This window comes from Podarcis cretensis, assembly GCF_951804945.1.
Source record: "Podarcis cretensis genome assembly, chromosome: 14".
In the NCBI taxonomy this organism is placed as follows: Eukaryota; Metazoa; Chordata; class Lepidosauria; order Squamata; family Lacertidae; genus Podarcis; species Podarcis cretensis.
The window spans coordinates 54,638,017-54,655,663 of NC_137183.1; the positions used below are offsets into that span (position 1 = coordinate 54,638,017).

Here is a 17,647-nt window from a genome sequence, read left to right on the forward strand (position 1 = left end):
AAAGCCCAGGACACCTTTGGTCAAGGCTGTTCTCCAACTGGGGCGCTCGCAGGCAAGTGTTTCCCAGTTGTCGGTGTTTATACTACATTTTTTAAAATTTGCCCTGAGACAGTCTTTAAACCTCTTTTGTTGACCACCAGCATTATGCTTTCCATTTTCAAGTTGGGAATAGAGTAGTTGCTTTGGAAGATGATAATCCGGCATCAGCACATGACCAGTCCGACAAAGTTGATGTTGAAGAATCATTGCCTTGACACTGGTGATCTTTGCTTCTGCCAGTACACTGATACTAGTTCACCTGTCTTCCCAAGTGATATGTAAGATTTTTCAGAGACACTGTTGATGGAATCTTTCGAGAAGTTGGAGATGGCGTTTTTAAGGGGTCCATGTTTCACCATCAGACAGTAAGGTTGGTAGTACAATAGCTTTGTAAGCAAGCATTTTGGTTTCCCTGCGAATGTCCCGGTCCTCAAACACTCTGCACTTCAATCGGAAGAAAGCCACACTCGCAGAGCTCAGGTGATGCTAGATTTCAGCATAAGTGTCGGCCCTTGTGGAAAAATAACTGCCCAGTTAGGAGAAGTGATCAACATTTTCCAACGTTACCCCATTGAGTTGGATTTGTGGCGCTGCAGAGGGGTTATTTTGTACTTGTTGGTGAAGCAATTTGGTTTTTTTAGATGGTGAGTGACAGGCCAAGCTTTTTGTAAGCTTCTGCAAAGATATTTAGGATGGTTTGGAGGTCATCCTCTGAGCATGCACACACTACGCTATGGTTTTATGAAGGTGTGAAGGCAATGTTAAGGGACGATGGCGATGACAGAGATACTTTGAAGCTTGCATAGATTTGCTCAGAGGTGAGTGATGAGCGAGCGATAACAGGATACAAGTGCCCATGCTCTTTGCCCATGCATCTCCTCGTCCAACCTCCTCCGTTTTCTCCCAAATATTTCATTATTAAACCATCTACCAGCTCCCTCTCCTTTGCTCACACAAGCAGTAAATGTCAATTTGATGACATTTAACTTTTAAGTCATTTTGGTTTTTAAACAAAGCTATAATTCCAAAGTTGCCACGCAGGCCTAGAGCCATGTTCCGCTGGGTAACAAATTAAACTATGCCGGGTTGGTTGAAAAGGAGGGGTTGCTTGTTTTGTTCGAATCTCAGACCCAGCTTGTCACTTTGACCATGGATATTGAGTGGTAAGATCCAGAGTGGTAAGATCCAGATCTCAAACAGTTCTGAACCATCTTCATTTGTCAGGGACTCAGCGGGAGCGCAGGGAGGAGAGGAGATGGAGAGCGAGGGGGAGCAATCCGAGGGCAGCGTAGGAGAGGATGACAGCAGCCCAATAGATTCCGTGAGCCTCTCCAGCGAATCGGAAGATTCACAGAAGGGGGCGCCGATGGGCAGGGCAAGGGGGGACCCAAGGGGGACACCCCAGAAACAAGGGGCCAGCGGGGACTCCCAGAGCAGCAGTTGGAAATCAGGACCAGCTTCCCCACCAGAGCGTAGTGGGGGGGGGAGGAGTCCCAGGTATCAGAGCCCACATATGCACCACCAGCGAGAGAAGAGGAGTCAGGGGTGGCCACGCCTCCATCAGAGAGCGAGGGAACGGTCAAGAGGAAAGTTGCAGGCTGGGCGCGCGCGCCAAGTTCAAATGTACAGGCGAGCGGCACAGAAGGTAGCCCGGATAGGGAACCAGGTCCTAAAGCCCGCCGGAAGGAGGGGGAAGAATCATCAGGGTCAGCGTCAGAGGAGTCCAGGAAGGATGAAACCCTAGCGGGCAGGAGGGCCCAGAGGAGAAAGCAACTTAGGAAGAGGTGGAGCAAGGCGAGAGTCTTAAACTGGTGTGGAAGGGGTGGAGACTCAGACGGGACTTCGCCGGTCTAGGGTTGAGACGTAGAGCTGCGTGCTGCGGCTTTAAAATGTAAACTGAACCTCAATAAAGACTTTTGTACATAACTACAGCCTAGCGTTGGTCCTCTGTGAGCTGGGACCTGGAGGCAGCTCTGACATCATTGATCTACACCAGCGAGACTTGAACGGGGGGCACTTTCTGCGTCACACAGCAATTGCTGGAATACTTGGGCGAGACTTGATTCACAACCACAAACCTAGGCAGGTCTACTCAGAAGTGAGCCCCTTCCCCAATCCTAGTGCCTTCCAGATCCGTTGGGCTACAATTCCCATTGTTATGAGAATTATACGGTCTAAGATATAAAATAAATGTTCATAAATGTACCAGGCAAACACAATAATAATAATAATAATAATAATAATAATAATAATAATAATAATAAATTTTATTTATACCCCGCCCTCCCCAGCGGCTAACAACAATCAAAATAATCCAACATTCTAAAAACCTTTCGTTATAAAAATTAATTAAAATCAAACATACACATACACAAATATATAAACCACATGTCTGAAACAGTACAGGAAAAGTCCTAAAGCCATTTTGACTCTTTCAGTGACCTCAAATATTCCTCTGCAGTTTGGATGCAAATGGGAAAAGCCTCCCCATTGTCTCTGTGCTCCCAAATCCTGCCTTAAGGGCACATTTGGGTATGAACAGGGTGAGCCTGTGACCCTGACTCAGGAATTAAGTATTTATCATCTCAAAAGAATGGCCAGGCTCTCCAGATAAACCCATTAATAGCCAGGTAAACCATCAACAGGTTTCTTGGCAGACAGGATTTCTGCTGTAGACCGCCTCCTTCTGTGATGTATGTATGATGTTTTGGGGGGTGGTCTTGGACTACAGGGTGGGCAATTTCAAAAGTCTATATAAGGCCTTGCGCGCCATTGTTCTGAGTTCCTCCTCCCTCCTGCGTGGGGTGAGTGAGGACCCTGTTGCAACAGATCAATAAAGATCAGGCTTACTAGCTGCTTTGCTTCTCAATATTCTCTGCTTGGTCTCTGTTATTTTCTCCTACCGATAAGAGAACCTACATAAGGACTCTAAACGGGCTCCTGGGTACCCCATAAGGGGAAAAGGAGCAGTTTTTTTTCTTATAACAATTTAACACCATCATGCCTGACCAATGAACCTGCTAGCTGCAGCTGATGGGCACCAGAGGCCAAAACATCAGAAGGACATGGGGTTGCCAGGTCAGGAGACCCTCAACCTAGGGGAGGGCCCTGGTGATGCCAAATTTCAAAAAGTGAAAACACAGAAACAAAAGTTGTTGAGCTTTTTGGGCAAAGTTTTTCAGCTTTTTAAAGTTTTGCCCAAAGTTGGTAAGCTTTTTTTTTTTTTTGCTAAATCTCAACAACAAAAAATGAGTTTTTGAGCTAATGATTTTCATCATATCCTACATTTTCGACGTGGGCTGCCATACGTCCAGTTTTCCACCTGGATGCTGTTCACGAGGGTCGAATACTGGCTTTGTCAGGGAAATTCCGGACTTATGGCAACCCTACACAAGAGCAGGCCTTGGAGATGGAGGTTAATTGGGAGGAGGAGGAGGAGGAGGAGGAGGAGGAGGAGGAGGAGGAGGAGGAGGAGAAGAAGAAGAAGAAGAAGAAGAAGAAGAAGAAGAAGAAGAAGAAGAAGAAGAAGAAGAAGAAGAAGAAAAAGAAGAATTTATTTATACCCTGCCCATCTGGCTGGGTTTCCCCAGCCACTCTGGGTGGCTTCCAACAAAAGATTAAACTACAATAGTCCTTCAGATATTAAAAGCTTCCCTAAACAGGGCTGACTTCAGATGTCTTCTAAAAGTCTGGTAGTTGTTTTTTCCTTTGACGGATAAGAGGGCGTTCCACAGGGTGGGCGCCACCACCGAGAAGGCCCTCTGCCTGTAACTTGGCTTCTTGCAGGGAGGGAACTGCCAGAAGGCCCTCAGAGCTGGACCTCAAGGTCAGGGAAGAACGATGGGGGTGGAGACGCTCCTTCAGGTATACAGGACCAAGGCCATTTAGGGCTTTAAAGCTCAGCACCAACACTTTGAATTTTGCTCGGAAACGTATTGGGAGCCAGTGTAGGTCTTTCAAGACCGGTGTTATGTGGTCTCAGCGGCCGTTCCCAGTCACCAGTCTAGCTGCCGCATTCTGGATTAGTTGTAGTTTCCGGGTCACCCTCAAAGGTAGCCCCACGTAGAGTGCATGGCAGTAGTCCAAGTGGGAGATAACCAGAGCATGCACCACTCTGGCGAAGGAAGAAGGGAGCAGAGGAGGGCAGACCCTCTGCTGGTTGTATATGCTATAATTTGCAGCCAGGGCTGTAGCTTGCAAGCTGCCTGGACAGTGTTCCATACATATATAACGAATTTTAGCTACTAAAAACTGAAAGGGGGGAAAGGAAGCCCTCCCTGCGCAGACCAGCTATCCCTTTCACTACTTTTGTAAAAATCCACTGTTTTTTTCAAATACTCCCATTTATGAGCATTATGGCTTACAAATTTAATAAAATTGCTTCCTACACACTCACACACAGTTTTTAAATCTCTCACAGCAGTTTTTAAAGTTTTCACAAGGAAATTTTTTTTTTTAAGGACACATTTATCCCACAGCCACGGGCAAGAACTGAGCGCAGCTTTTACTTCAAAGGGAGCACATGGGGTGGAGGAGAACTTCACAAATACATAAAGAAAGCAAAAAAAAACCCCAAACCCCAATGTCCTAATGGTGTGTTTTTTTGCTCTATGTTCCTTAATTGTCAAATGGCTAATTAGCAATGCCCAATTTAACATTCTCAGTGTGTAGAGATGGGAGTTCAGGAGCCCCCCCTTCCCCTCCCTTTTTAAGGCAAAAAAAGGGGATTAACTAAAATAAATAATTTAAGACAAAGGCATGCCGGCTTCCGCAGAATTAGCATAAAAACGCTACACTCGTGAGCATTTTGAAAGCTAAAAGAGAAAAGCGGGAGGAGGGAGGACGCACAGCAATTAAACTGAAATCCCTCTGCCTGCCTTCAGATCTAGCCATACGGAATATTTTCATGGGGCTTAAATGTGACTTTGGAAGGAGACGCACTGCAAATCTTTCTCTCTCTCTTTGGTTAGGGAACATCAGAAGCAAACGCGGACACCTCTGCTCTATCTCTTCAAGGCCAGCTCTGCCGTTAGGCAGGAGGAGGAAGCTGGCTCGGCCAGCTAAATATTGGAGATTCTTTCCTTTAAAATATAAAGTGATATTGAAAATGACGAGGATAGTAATAAATTCACGGGAAACAAATGGGCATCTAGACATTTTGTTTCAGCAACCATAACCTTGGTTTAAGGTACCTTTTGGTGGTTAGCTGAGAGATTTGAGTTTCTACCCCTGGGTCAAGGCTGCTGGGGGAAAATACCCATCCCTAACCCTCTTTTTTGGGACGTGGGTGGCACTGTGGGTTAAACCACAGAGGCTAGGGCTTGCTGATCAGAAGGTCGGCGGTTCAAATCCCCATGACGGGGTGAGCTCCCGTTGCTCGGTCCCTGCTCCTTCCAACCTAGCAGTTTGAAAGCACGTCAAAGTGCAAGTAGATAAATAGGTACCACTCTGGCGGGAAGGTAAACGGCGTTTCTGTGCGCTGCTCTGGTTCTCCAGAAGCGGCCTAGTCATGCTGGCCACATGACCTGGAAGCTGTACGCCGGCTCCCTCGGCCAGTAAAGCGAGATGAGCGCCGCAACCCCAGAGTCGGCGACGACTGGACCTAATGGTCAGGGGGGTCACTTTACCTTTTTAACGCTCTTTTAGCTCAAACGGCAAATGTCGGGGTCTCGCCTTATTGCTAGACGACCAGCCTATCCTACTCCACCCCCCACTACTAACCAGCGACAGCGGCGAGGACTTTGCTTGTCCTTTTAGAAACCCTTATTAATTTGAGCCATGGGGGTCGCTGCTGGGAGGGAGGGCAAGGAAACCTTCGGAAGAGAGCTAGTTGCTTTGCTAAAAAGAGGAGGGTGAAGCAGGATGGAAAACGTGCTAGGGAATAGGCTGCCTGCGGAATTCGCAGGCAAAATGGTTTTCATTAGCTTTATGGGCACCTGCCTCTCCCCTCCCCCCCCCCATGTCTGCCTCTGGCCCTCTCTGCCCCCTAAAAAATTGAAGAGGGCCCAAGGCAGCCTCCCTTGGCTATTAATCACAGCCCCTTCTCCCACATCCTGTCCGGTTTCTATGGAAATGAGGCTTTTGCCGGAGAGCCGGTGGGGTGCGCCTACGACATCCAATTGAGCATCTCGTGGACCTCGCGATGGAGGGCAGCTTCCCCAGTAGGCGCAGAGAATATTGCTCCTTTGACAGGCTTCAGGGAGGGGTGGAAAGGTGTCGGTGGGCAGCTGCCCCGACCTGTGGACGGTGCGCGATGAATATGGATCGGTGAGGGTTGGCAAAGCGAACCCCTGCCCTCCCTCCAGAGCTCAGCACCAATGAGCCCACGACTTCTATGACAAGACCTCCTCAGGGCCGAGAAGAGCCCTGGAAACAGGCCAGAGGCAGAAGGGGGGCCAGTGGCTCTGAAGCAGAGGCAAGGCTACCGGTCACTGTCCCGGCCATGGCTGCAGTGCTTCTGAGTAGCAGACACTGGGAACCACAGAAGGGGGAAAGGGGTCTTGCGCGTGAATCCTGCTCGCGAGTTTCCCATCGTGGGCATCTGTCTGGACATCTATGAGAACAGGATCCTGGGCTGCTGGCTTGATCCAGAGGGATCCAGTGAGGAGATTCGGATTAAACATCAGGAAGAGCTTTGTGTTAGTGTCGTACCTTAGATCTCAAACACTTTGGCTCCCGAACAAATCAGCTGCCAAACGATCATAACCCGGAAGTGGCTGTTCCGGTTTCCGGAAGCCGAACGTCCAGCGCGCCTTCCGATTGGCTGCAGGAGCTTCCCGCAGCCAATCAGAAGTCACACTTTGGTTTCCGAACATTTTGGAAGTCGAACGAACTTCTGGAACGGATTATTATTATCTGGGGCGAGAGGGTCACTGGTCCTCCATTCCACCTCTGGAAGGCTATGGCCTCCCACCCAAACGACCTGGAACATCCTCAGGGACCTCATGGAAACAGCTCCTTCCTGCTCCCAGGTCCTGTGATAAGGCTGTTCTGGTCACCCTGGGTTTGCTCCTGCTGGGCTGGGCTGGGCTGGGGGTTCAGGCCCTTAGAACTGCCAGAAGCAGTGAAGAGCTCCCTGGCTTTGTGTGTAGAAGGGATCAGGCCCTGGGTGGAGCAAGGCGGTCCTGGGCCTGACCTCTCTTGCAAGGGCTGGGCACTCCACATGCAAGAACGCCGCTTAGATTTCAGATGCTGAGTTGTTCAGAAACCCTTTCAAACAAACCAAACAGGCAAAAGGTAGCCTGGGGCTGCCCCGTGCTCTGGGGGTGGATGTTCAAAGGGATTGTGGGAGAGGTGGATGGAGAATTCAATGAGAATGCACTCAACGCTCATTAGACTGAGGTTTTGTTGGGGGGGGAGACTCTTAGGTCCCCACCCCTGAGCCATTCCTTTCTCTTCCAAAAGGTGATGCTAAAAGCAGTTCCATGTATTAAATATGAACTCATTCAAGCCGTCCGCAGGGAGCATATGAAGCCGCTGAACATCGGCAGATGAAGGGGAGGAGGTCACAGAATTGTAAAGTCGAGCGGGACCCCCAGCGGTCATCTAGTCCAGGCCCCTGCAATGCAGGAATTGCAACAAATGCGTCTCTGACAGATGGCCACCCAACCTCTGTATAGAAACCTCCAGAGTTGCTCTGGGCTGAAATGAAACCTGGAAGGAAAGGAGAGAGAGGGTCCAGGGACACACCTCCCTGCCTCTCTGCCTGGCACCCCATCAAACATATGGAGCTCCGTTTAACAGCCCTTTGCCCACCCCCCACCCCCGTCAGTTGGGGACCATTAAGGTGGGTTTCTTTTCCCAACATAAACGCTGCCGAATATAAATTGTAATTAACACCAATGCCAAAATGGCACTTAGAGAGAAAATAAGCACATTATTAACATCTGCTGCATCCTGCCTGGAGCAGCGGCGGCAGCAGCAACAACAACTCAAATCCAGCTTCGAGTTAGGAGGATTTGTGGCCGGGACTTGGGTTGTGGAGCCAGAGAGCAGTGTGGCGTAATGGCCAGAGCTTCGGACTCAGGCCTGGGAGGAGATCAGGGTTCGAATCCCCACTTAACCGCAGAGAAACCTTTCTTCCCTGCATAGGGCTGCAGTTCCAGATTCCACCCGCCGTGAAGAGGGACTGGTGATTAAACCGCTCTGGGAATTGTAGCTCTGGGAGAGGAAGAGGCGGCGGCGGCTCGTAACCACTGGCAGCGCCTTTAACAAGCGGCAGCTTCTCTGTGGGAAGGCTTGGCTCTTCAATGCGGTATCACAGGGTTCTCGCTGTATGGGGCGGATATGGCCTTTGTAGCTCCTCAGCACCAGGGGACAGCAAAGATCTGCCCCAGTCCTCAGAGAAGGTTGCAAACGAGAACCTAGGCAAAGCCAACTGCGCTTCTCTCCCCACCTTTCCATCGTTCCGGGGTGCGGAGTCTCTGCTTTGCCTGCAGAGGATTCCTGGTTCAATCCCTGGAAGCAGCTCCAGATAGAGAGAGGTGGAGGAGTAGGTCCTAGAGAATCATATATTTGGGAGGGAACCCCAGAGGTCCTCTAGTCCAACCCCCTGCGATGCAGGAATCACAGCTGAAGCATCCCTGACAGATTGCCCCCCCCCCCCCCACCTTTCTTTAACAGCCTCCAATGAATTTAATGATATTTGGAATGTATTTGTCTAAACCAGTGTTTCCCAACCTTGGGCCTCCAGCTGTTTTTGAACTACAATTCCCATCATCCCTGACCACTGGTCTTGCTATCTAGGGATGATGGGAGTTGTAGTCCAAAAACAGCTGGAGGCCCAAGGTTGGGAAACACTGGTCTAAACCATAGTGACACATGGATTAGCATACGCTTGAGGGAGACAAGTTTATCCATCTACTAACATACTATATAGTTTTGTATCCTTAATTATATTTTATGGTTATTTTGTTATTGCTGTTTCCCTTTGCTTTTTAAACTGCTTTCTAATGTACTCTCCTCACCCTCTTTTTCTAATTTTTTTCTTCCTTCCAATTCACTTAAACTTACTCTAATAATCTCAGTAAAATTCTAAATACAAAAAAGAAAAGCCCACCACCTTCTGAAGGGGTCCATTCCACTGTCGAACAGCTCTTAATGGTCAGAAATTTCTTCCTGATGTTGAGTCGGAATCTCCTTCCTGTTAATGGGAAGCCCTGGGTTCGGGTCCCACCTTCCAGATCGGGAGAAAACGAGCTTGCTCCCTCTTCCGCATGACAACTTTTTAGATATTTGAAGATGGCTCTCACACCACCTCTTGATCCCCTCTTCCTCCAGGCTAAACATACCGTGGAGACCCAGTGCCAGAGAAGAGGAGATTGGTTTAAGCTGGCTGAGGCTGATGGAAGTTGCAGTCAAAAACCTTTGAAGCTGGACAAAAGAGAGAGAGAGAGTCTGATCTGATAGAAGGCAGTTTTTTTGTCATCATCCCCCCCTGCACACACAAAAAGAGCATACTAAGATAGCAAAGGTGAGTACAGAAGTGTTTATATGCCATATTTGACAGGTAAATCCACTGTTGATCCAATTAACACAGATACCAGCATCACATTGGAACAGACACATTGCTACGGATACTCAAGCTGGCCCACAACTTCAAGCGAAGAGCAGCAGAAGCTGAGAAACAGCAACTGAGGGAGACGGTTCTACTCCCTCCTTCCATGCCCCCCCCCCATTGCAAACAATGCAGCGTTGCTTCCGGAACACCTAAATCTGCACCCAGAAGAAGCTGCAGCGTTGCCACTGTCGTCCCCCCAAGTGGAAAGCGAAGGGCCTTTTAATAAAGGAGTGGGGAACCCTCTGTGCCCCCCTCCAAGATGTTTGTGGCCTTGCAGCTCCCATCGCCCCCCGACCAATGCGACCAAGCTGGCTCTCGGGGAGCTGGGGGTCCCAACGATGTCTGGAGGGGGCACCGGGCTCCCCACTCGTGTTTTAGGAGAATGCAAAAATGGGAGTGGGAAGGGCCCTGCGGTACGATGGAGGGAAGGGCCAGGGCCAGGTTACGCCCCATGGCAAAACAGCTGCAGCCCCCCCCAAGAAGAGGGCCTTGGCAAAGGAGCGTTTTGGCACAGTTTCGATAAAATTCTGTCAGTCAAAGCTAGCACCTCCAGCAGAACTAGCCTGATAAAGGCAAAGCCTGCTTTCAAAAAAGCTGTTAGGAAGGGTTGGTTATTTGGGGAGCTTTAAAGAGAGAGGTGTGTGTGTGTGTGTGTGTGTGTGTGTGTGTGTGTGTGTGTGTGTGTTTATGCTCACAACAGCAATTTGGGATTGGAGCTCAATGCCAGCCACTGCTTACAAGGTGTGCTTGCTTTTCTTTAGCGCCATAAACGGCTACAAGGTTGTAAAAGCTAAAGGACACAAGACTTTGTGCTGTGGGCCTTTCAGAGCAGCTCCCAGCTCAATGAGGGTGACCTGTGCAGTGACCCGGGAGTGTTCCTGCACAGCATCCATTCATTTCATTGGGGCTTGTGCAGGAGAACTTCCTGGCACTTGGCAGCCTGTAAATTTTGTGTGGGATATTTTTATTTAGATGTATATGAAACTTGGAGGATACTCTGGCCTGGCAACTGGCTGCACCCCAGCAGGCACGTGTACAAACATCCCAGGTCTCTCTGGCTAAAAAGATGGAAAATGGAATTGTATCCAGCACAGCAGGTCCTAGCGGCACAAACTATCCCTCCCCCTCAAGATAAGGGGGCAGGATCAGCTGTACGACATATGCACACCAACCCCCCCCCCAATAAATAAAAGCTCAGGAACGTCCACTCTCTGCGTCAACCTACAAAGTCCCTTAAGACATTCGAGTGAAGACCCCCCCCCAAAAAAAGCACAAGAGCCAACCATCTCCGAGAATAAGTAACGGGAGGAGGAAGAAAAGGGAGCACATTCTTTCAAGTTAAATTCCTCTCCCCTTTAACTACATTTAAAGCGGCATGAGAATTCATGTATTAAATAGCAAGGAATCACCAGCTCATTGTGGCCCAGCCTGAGTCCCTCAGGGGTGGGGCGGGCTGCTAATTAAAACCAATAAATATTAAGATTTTTCTTTGGGGGCAAATTTTGCCCAAACGGGATACACAAGGCCTGCCTGGCACCCTGGCAAGCTTGCCCTCGAAGCGGCATCTGAGTTGCAGAACACTGGAATACGGTGGCCCCGCGAGGCTCAGGGGCCGGACCGCCTGGCAAAGGAGAAGCAGCAGCTGTTTCGCGCTCATGCCGAGCCTCCCACTCCGCTGCGCCGCCATCACCCCCACAGGTTGGGCGGCTCCTCGGCCACCCGGCTTTTGAACAAGGTGATTTCGTCCAAGTGCATCATGGGAACGTCCCGGATGACCTCCGTCAAGTCCTCATGCAGGAGAGGGAAAATGACAACGTTCAAGGCGGGTCGGCTGGCCTGAAAGCTAAACCAGACACAGAAGAGGTTAGGGGGTCAGGGCGGAAGGAAGGGGAGCTGGGGTGGGTGTCAGAGTCCACAGCATGGGAGAGCAGCCGCCTTACGTGACGTGGGGCCCCCAATGCTCCCCAAAGCCACCCCCATCTCCCTTCCTTAGTCAGAAAGGAACCACTTTCCCATGCAAATCCACACCGTGGTCAACTCCTGCCCGGAAACCTATGTCCCCACTGTGGAAGGACACGTGGATCCAGAATTGGCCTCCACAGTCACTTACGGACTCACTGTTAAGGCCGTGTTCGTGGAAGACCATCTTACTCGGCTAGGAGGGATCGCCAAAGAAGAAAAGCCTTTCACTTGCTTTCCAGAAGAGCGTTGGTCTTTCATGCTAAGAAATCATCCCCTGGGTACAGCGGTACCTCGGGTTACAGACGCTTCAGGTTACAGACTCTGCTAACCCAGAAATAGTACCTCGGGTTAAGAACTTTGCTTCAGGATGAGAACAGAAATCATGCAGCGGTGGCGCAGCAGCAGCAGGAGGCGGCCCCATTAGCTAAAGTGGTGCTTCAGGTTAAGAACAGTTTCAGGTTAAGAACAGACCTCCGGAACGAGTTAAGTTCTTAACCCGAGGTACCACTGTATTTATTTCAGAGTTTGTCCATCAAGTCCAAAGAATCTTGCTTACAATTAAACCTGCCTAGGATTTGGAATTCCGATCTGAGACAGGCATAGTGGAAACAGAAGCAGGGCGGGTCTAAGTGAGAGCGCTGGCAGTGCCCATCCTGGAACCCTTGACATTATCACCCCGGAGGGAATGGGACCCTCAACATGTAAGAAGCGCTTCCAATATGCTAGGCGGACTTCTCAGCTTTTGTAACAGGGACAAGGAACCTGTAACCTAACAGCTCCAAATTCCCACCCAGCGCAGAGGTCGGGGATGGTAACAGCTGGAGTCCAGCAACATCTGGAGGGCCACAGGTTCCCCAACCCCCTCCTAGAACCTGTGAAATAAGAAGTGGCCTCTCTCAGAGGAGGCCTCCCTGTGGCTTTATTGCAAGAGCCGCGGTTCCAAGTGCGACTACAGTCAGGCCCATATACAGTGGTACCTCGGGTTACGTACTTAATTCGTTCCGGAGGTCCGTTCTTAACCAGAAACTATTCTTAACCTGAAGCACCACTTTAGCTAATGGGGCCTCCTGCTGCTGCCGCGCCGCTGGAGCACGATTTCTGTTCTCATCCTGAAGCAAAGTTCTTAACCTGAAGCACTATTTCTGGGTTAGTGGAGTCTGTAACCTAAAGCGTATGTAACCTGAAGCATATGTAACCCGAGGTACCACTGTACAGAGAATACTTCCACTCCTAAGCATAGAAAGTTAGGGGTCAAACCAGATGCTCTACCTCTCAGCCTATGCCTCTCTGCTTGGATCCTGGCCTTGGTTTGTGGCTCCCGCCCCCCGCCCCCCCGGACACTTCATTCACTGCCCCTCAACTCTGGCTCACTTCCACAACTCTAATACCTCCTGTCCTTGATTTTCTGCCATGCCGCTAATTTTGCTGCATTGGAAAAAGGGGGAAAAAGTAGACCACCATAAATCTCCCCTCCCCTGGACTTTGGAAGTGGAATTAATGCACGGAGAGAAAGGACTGCGCCAGCAGGGCTGTAATTGCAGAGAAAAGGGCTGCTGCAGTTAAGCCCCGTACACAATGTTTACCAAAAGGGGTGGAGGGAGAAATCATTTAAAGCTGGCTTAGGCAGAAAGCCCTATATGATGATAGCCACATAGGGAGGCAATAGGACACACAGCAGGAGGGAAAAGATAAGGCATGCTGGGAAACCGGGGAGGGAGGAAGGAAGCCCACGCACGCACAGAACAAAATATTTGGCATTGATTGGCTATCTCCGCGAAGTGGGGGGCAACCGGAGCCTTAAGCCGAGGCCACGGAATCAATTGAGGGGGCCCAGGACCCTTTTGCCCTTGCCCAGGGTTTGATCCTTGAACTGTGCACTTTTCAAACCCCGGGAGAGTTGGCTGCACAGTCCTTCTCCCCCCAAAATCAATCCCAGGAATGTGGGCAGCTCTACAAAAGGGGGGCTCTCGGGGAACGCAGCAGAAAGGGGAAACTGCCTGCTCAGAAAAGAGGCACGTTCAGAGGAGCTGCTCATGCAGGGACACGGCGGGCAGCCTCCTCCTCTGAGAGCAGGAGCCATCAAAAGGTCGGGTTCTGGGGGAGATGACATTTTCCACCCCCAGTTTGCGGGCAACTGGGAGGCACGGCTGCCCCTTGGCTCAAAAAAAAAGGTGAGCCCCCAGAGGTGTGGAGGTGGATATTTGACCACAGGGCTGCAAGTGCAGGATGTCCACACCTTAACTGGAATTATTGCCGCCCATACTGGTCCTTGCCCTGTTATGTGGGGAGCTGTCCTTGCCCGCCCCCCCAGCCACCGGTGGGATGGTCGCAGCAGTTCTGTTCAACAGGTACGCTCGTCACTCTTTAAATTCCATGCCCACTTTAGCACAAGGCAAGGAGGTGGTTTATTTCTACTCTGTCGCGGCACCTGGCAGGGTGTGGAATGAGGACTCTCTCAAATCCGACTCGGTGACTGCAAGGACAGAACCCAGCTGTGCCGTTACTCGGGATTAATGCACACAGAATAACAATGGCCAAAAGACACCATAAGCTTGCTGGGAAATACAGAGATGACAGGGGCCAGGAAAGGCCTGGTCCTTCTTCTATAGCATGCTTTCAAGGGGTCGCTTGCATTTCATTTTCACTGTTGTTCTTTTACTTATATGCATAATCGCTCTCAAAGCAGCTCACGGGGAGAGTAAAGGACAAAAATCAATAGAATCACAGAGTTGTAGAGTTGGAAGGGACCCTGGGGGTCCTCTAGTCCAGCCCCCCACAATGCAGGAATCACAACAAAAGAATCCTTGACAGATGGCCACATACATTGATAAATATGCCAGATTCATTAAACATATTCAACAAACTCATGCTTATGAGTATCAGGGGTAAGGTTCTTTGTACCAAAATGTCTGCTGCATAGAGACATGTAGCATGTCAGGGACAAAACGTCTAGCCCTGCCTTCTCCCTTAATACAGTAGTTTTCTATACGCAGGGACTATTTGTCTTTACTGGGTAAGGAGGAAAACGCGATCATATCACCTCCAGCAAGTACAAGCCCTAAAACTGAAGGTATGTCCTAATCAAGACTTGCAAATATGTCCACAGAAGTACCCAGCTTTGTTTGGCACCCGTCTGTCTCGAGAGACAATGGAGTGCACCTCCGGAGGTGAAGTTAAAGAGCTGTGCTTGCAGCACCCACAAAGTGGCCTCCTTGGGGCGCAAGCCTGGGCCGTGTGTCTGGAGGTCCTGAGCTGCCCAGACGACAAGAGGGCCCCCCCCCCGGCCTCCAAAGGAAAGCACAGCCATTTGTTTAACACCAGCTTGGAGTTGTCAGAGGGAGGCATACAAAATGCCATCCAACTGCCTTAGGGACTCCATATTTCTGTAGGGCTTACTCCTTAGCCTTTTCTTCTCCCAAATATGTCCTGCAAGGCAGTGGAGGTTTAGGATCAGAGTTTTCTTCCTCCTAGTTGGGCTACCTTCCCACGTGGAAAAGCACCATTTTGCCAGGCAGGGAGTATTTTCCAAACCTTACTGTCTGCTTGTGAAACATGGACCACTTAAAAACGCCATCTCCAACTTATCGAAATATTCCATCATCGGTGTCTCCGAAAAGTTTTACGCATCACTTGGGAAGGCAGGTAAACTAATGCCAGTTTCCTGGAAGAAGCAAAGATCGCCAGTGTTGAAGCAATGATTCTTCAACATCAACTTCGTTGGACTGGTCCTGTTGTGCGGATGCCTGATGATCGTCTTCCAAAGCAACTACTCTATTCCAAACTTAAAAATGGAAAGCGTAGTGCTGGTGGTCAACAAAAGAGGTTTAAAGACTAACTCAAGGCAAATCTAAAAAAATGTAGTATAAACACTGACAACTGGGAAACATTGGCCTGCGAGCGCTCCAGTTGGAGAACAGCCTTTCCCAAAGGTGTCATGGGCTTTGAAGACGCTCAAACTCAGGACGCAAGAGAGAAATGTGCTAAGAGGAAGGCACGCTTGGCACATCCACACCGTGATCAACTCCTGCCCAGAAACCAATGTCCCCACTGTGGAAGGACACGTGGATCCAGAATTGGCCTCCACAGTCACTTACGGACTCACTGTTAAGACCATGTTCATGGAAGACAATCTTACTCGGCTACGAGGGATCACCAAAGAGAGAGAAGGTTTTCCAAACCTACCTGAAGATGCCGGGGATCAAAGAGGTCCTGGGCACAAGAGCAACTCTCCCCTCCTGTGGTTCCCAGCGACTGGTACTCAGAAGCATTGGAGGCAAAGCAGAGCCATCATAGCAAGTAGCCTTATCCACCACAAATTTGTCTAATCTTCCATATAAATATATATCTAGAACTAAACATATAAGAACGGATTTCCATACCCAAATCAAATACAATAAATTAATATCACAAGAGTTCCAAGCAGCACAAGCGGGTTCTCCCGAATCTTATTACTCTAGCACATTATTGTAATCCTCCAGAGTCAACTTAAAAGCTCATGCAATCAAATTGACCGATTTCCCCAGCCAGGTGACAGCACCGGTTAAAACCCTTTCCAAGGATTCTCTCTATCAAGTGATTTATCGACAGCAGAAAGAAGAACAGACACCACTAAAAGATACGAGGACAAACGTAAACGTGCACATTGCCCAAACCAACAAGATCAGCCCGGCTGGTCAAGAAATTGAAGTGGCAGCAGCAGGATCTTTGGAGCACGACAACCACACTCAACTCACCCCAGTGCTGCTTCTGGGCATCAGGGAGCAGAGAAATGGGAGCCGTCCCTGGGTGCAGAGATGACTAGATATGGCACCTGTTTGGCGCATAGGTGCCAAGCCTCCAAGCATGGGGAGCTGCCACCTGGGCACACATGAATGCCCACAGCTGCAAGGCGGCCTCTGTGGATGCAGAAGTGCATTGTTCTCTTTCTTTCTCTCTCTCTCTCTCTCTCTCTCTCTCTCTCCTCCCACAACTCTCCTCTGACAGTGAGCTATGCTGTCGAGGTGAATTCTTACAATCAGAAAGCTTTGTGGTCTCAGAATAGATGGCGTTGGACGTGCGCCAAGAATGATACCCAAAAAGCCACTTCCTAAAAAAGGAAAATGGGAGCGGGCAGCTGGGGGTGGCAAGGATCAAAGGGAAGCAGCCAGAGCAACCTTATCAAATCTCAAGGCCAGGCGCTGCCACAACAAGCTCAAACAGACTGGGAAGTTGTTTTCCAACATCTTCCGCAAATTAAGAAGTTATTTCAATAATTGGCCAATTAAGCTTAATTTCTACTTGGGAAACACATTACGGCGACGGTTGATGCCTCTTGTTCTGCCTTCCCCCTCCTGCATACATAGTGGGGAACGTTAACAAAAACAGGGTGCCGTGGCAAAGCTCCCGGGCGCAGAGGGGCTGCCCTGAACCAGACTTCAGAAAGAGAGGGGGAGAGGAGAGGAACTAGCAAATGCCCGCTGTGCCCTGCAACTGGCACCACCCAAAGTATCACCCCCCGAGCATATGGCAGGGGATGGGAGCTTTGGGCTGGCCACAGAGAAGCTAAGGGGAGGAAGGTGGGGGTTTGGAAGTGCCCTTGGCATGTTTCTGAGGACAGCACAGATGCAGTGCTTTGAGAACTGCATCAAGTTTTGATCTCTCGTTCCTGTTGGGGATTGTCAAAGGCATCTGCATCACTTTCGAAACACTCTCTATGCTACGGTTGTGGAGAAAAGCTTGCTAACAGGTGGGTGTCATGTGCAGAGGGCTCAGAAACACCCAGGAGCAGACTAGAGGCCTGGCAAGGCTGCACACTTAACTAAGCATCCCAGATTCCCCCCCCCCCAATTTCTGAATTACCAAGACGGCCTCCCCTCTGCTAATCTTAACATCCAAGAAGGTCTACAGGGAAGGAGGAGGCAGTTGTCTTCAAGGGCAGCCCCACACAGAGCATGTTGCAATAATCCAGTCTGGAAGTCAGCAGTGTGGGCGAACCATAGCCAAGCCATCTGTGCCCCAAAGGAGTCAGTCTGACAGGGCCAAGGCCGGACACGAGGCAGGAAACCAGGCAAGGACAAGGACAGGGTCTCAGGCAGGATCTAGCAAACT

At 49.8% G+C, this 17,647-nt stretch overlaps 1 protein-coding gene and 1 long non-coding RNA gene across 2 annotated transcripts in view; both read right to left on the bottom strand.

Annotated features, from left to right (window-relative positions):
* Positions 1–372: 372 nt before the first annotated feature.
* On the bottom strand, positions 373–3,585 carry LOC307203371. The gene is made up of 3 exons (XR_013833201.1): positions 3,283–3,585; positions 2,033–2,097; positions 373–1,266 (listed from the first exon to the last, which is right to left on the bottom strand). It is a non-coding gene; the product is annotated as an uncharacterized lncRNA (long non-coding RNA).
* A 5,926-nt stretch (positions 3,586–9,511) lies between these two features.
* Positions 9,512–17,647, bottom strand: part of FBXL18 (F-box and leucine rich repeat protein 18) — a 36,393-nt gene continuing 28,257 nt past the window's right edge. The window contains exon 5 of the mRNA XM_079953796.1: positions 9,512–11,441. Coding sequence (XP_079809922.1) covers positions 11,285–11,441 — 157 coding nt within the window. The 3' untranslated portion in view covers positions 9,512–11,284. The remainder of the gene's footprint in view (positions 11,442–17,647) is intronic.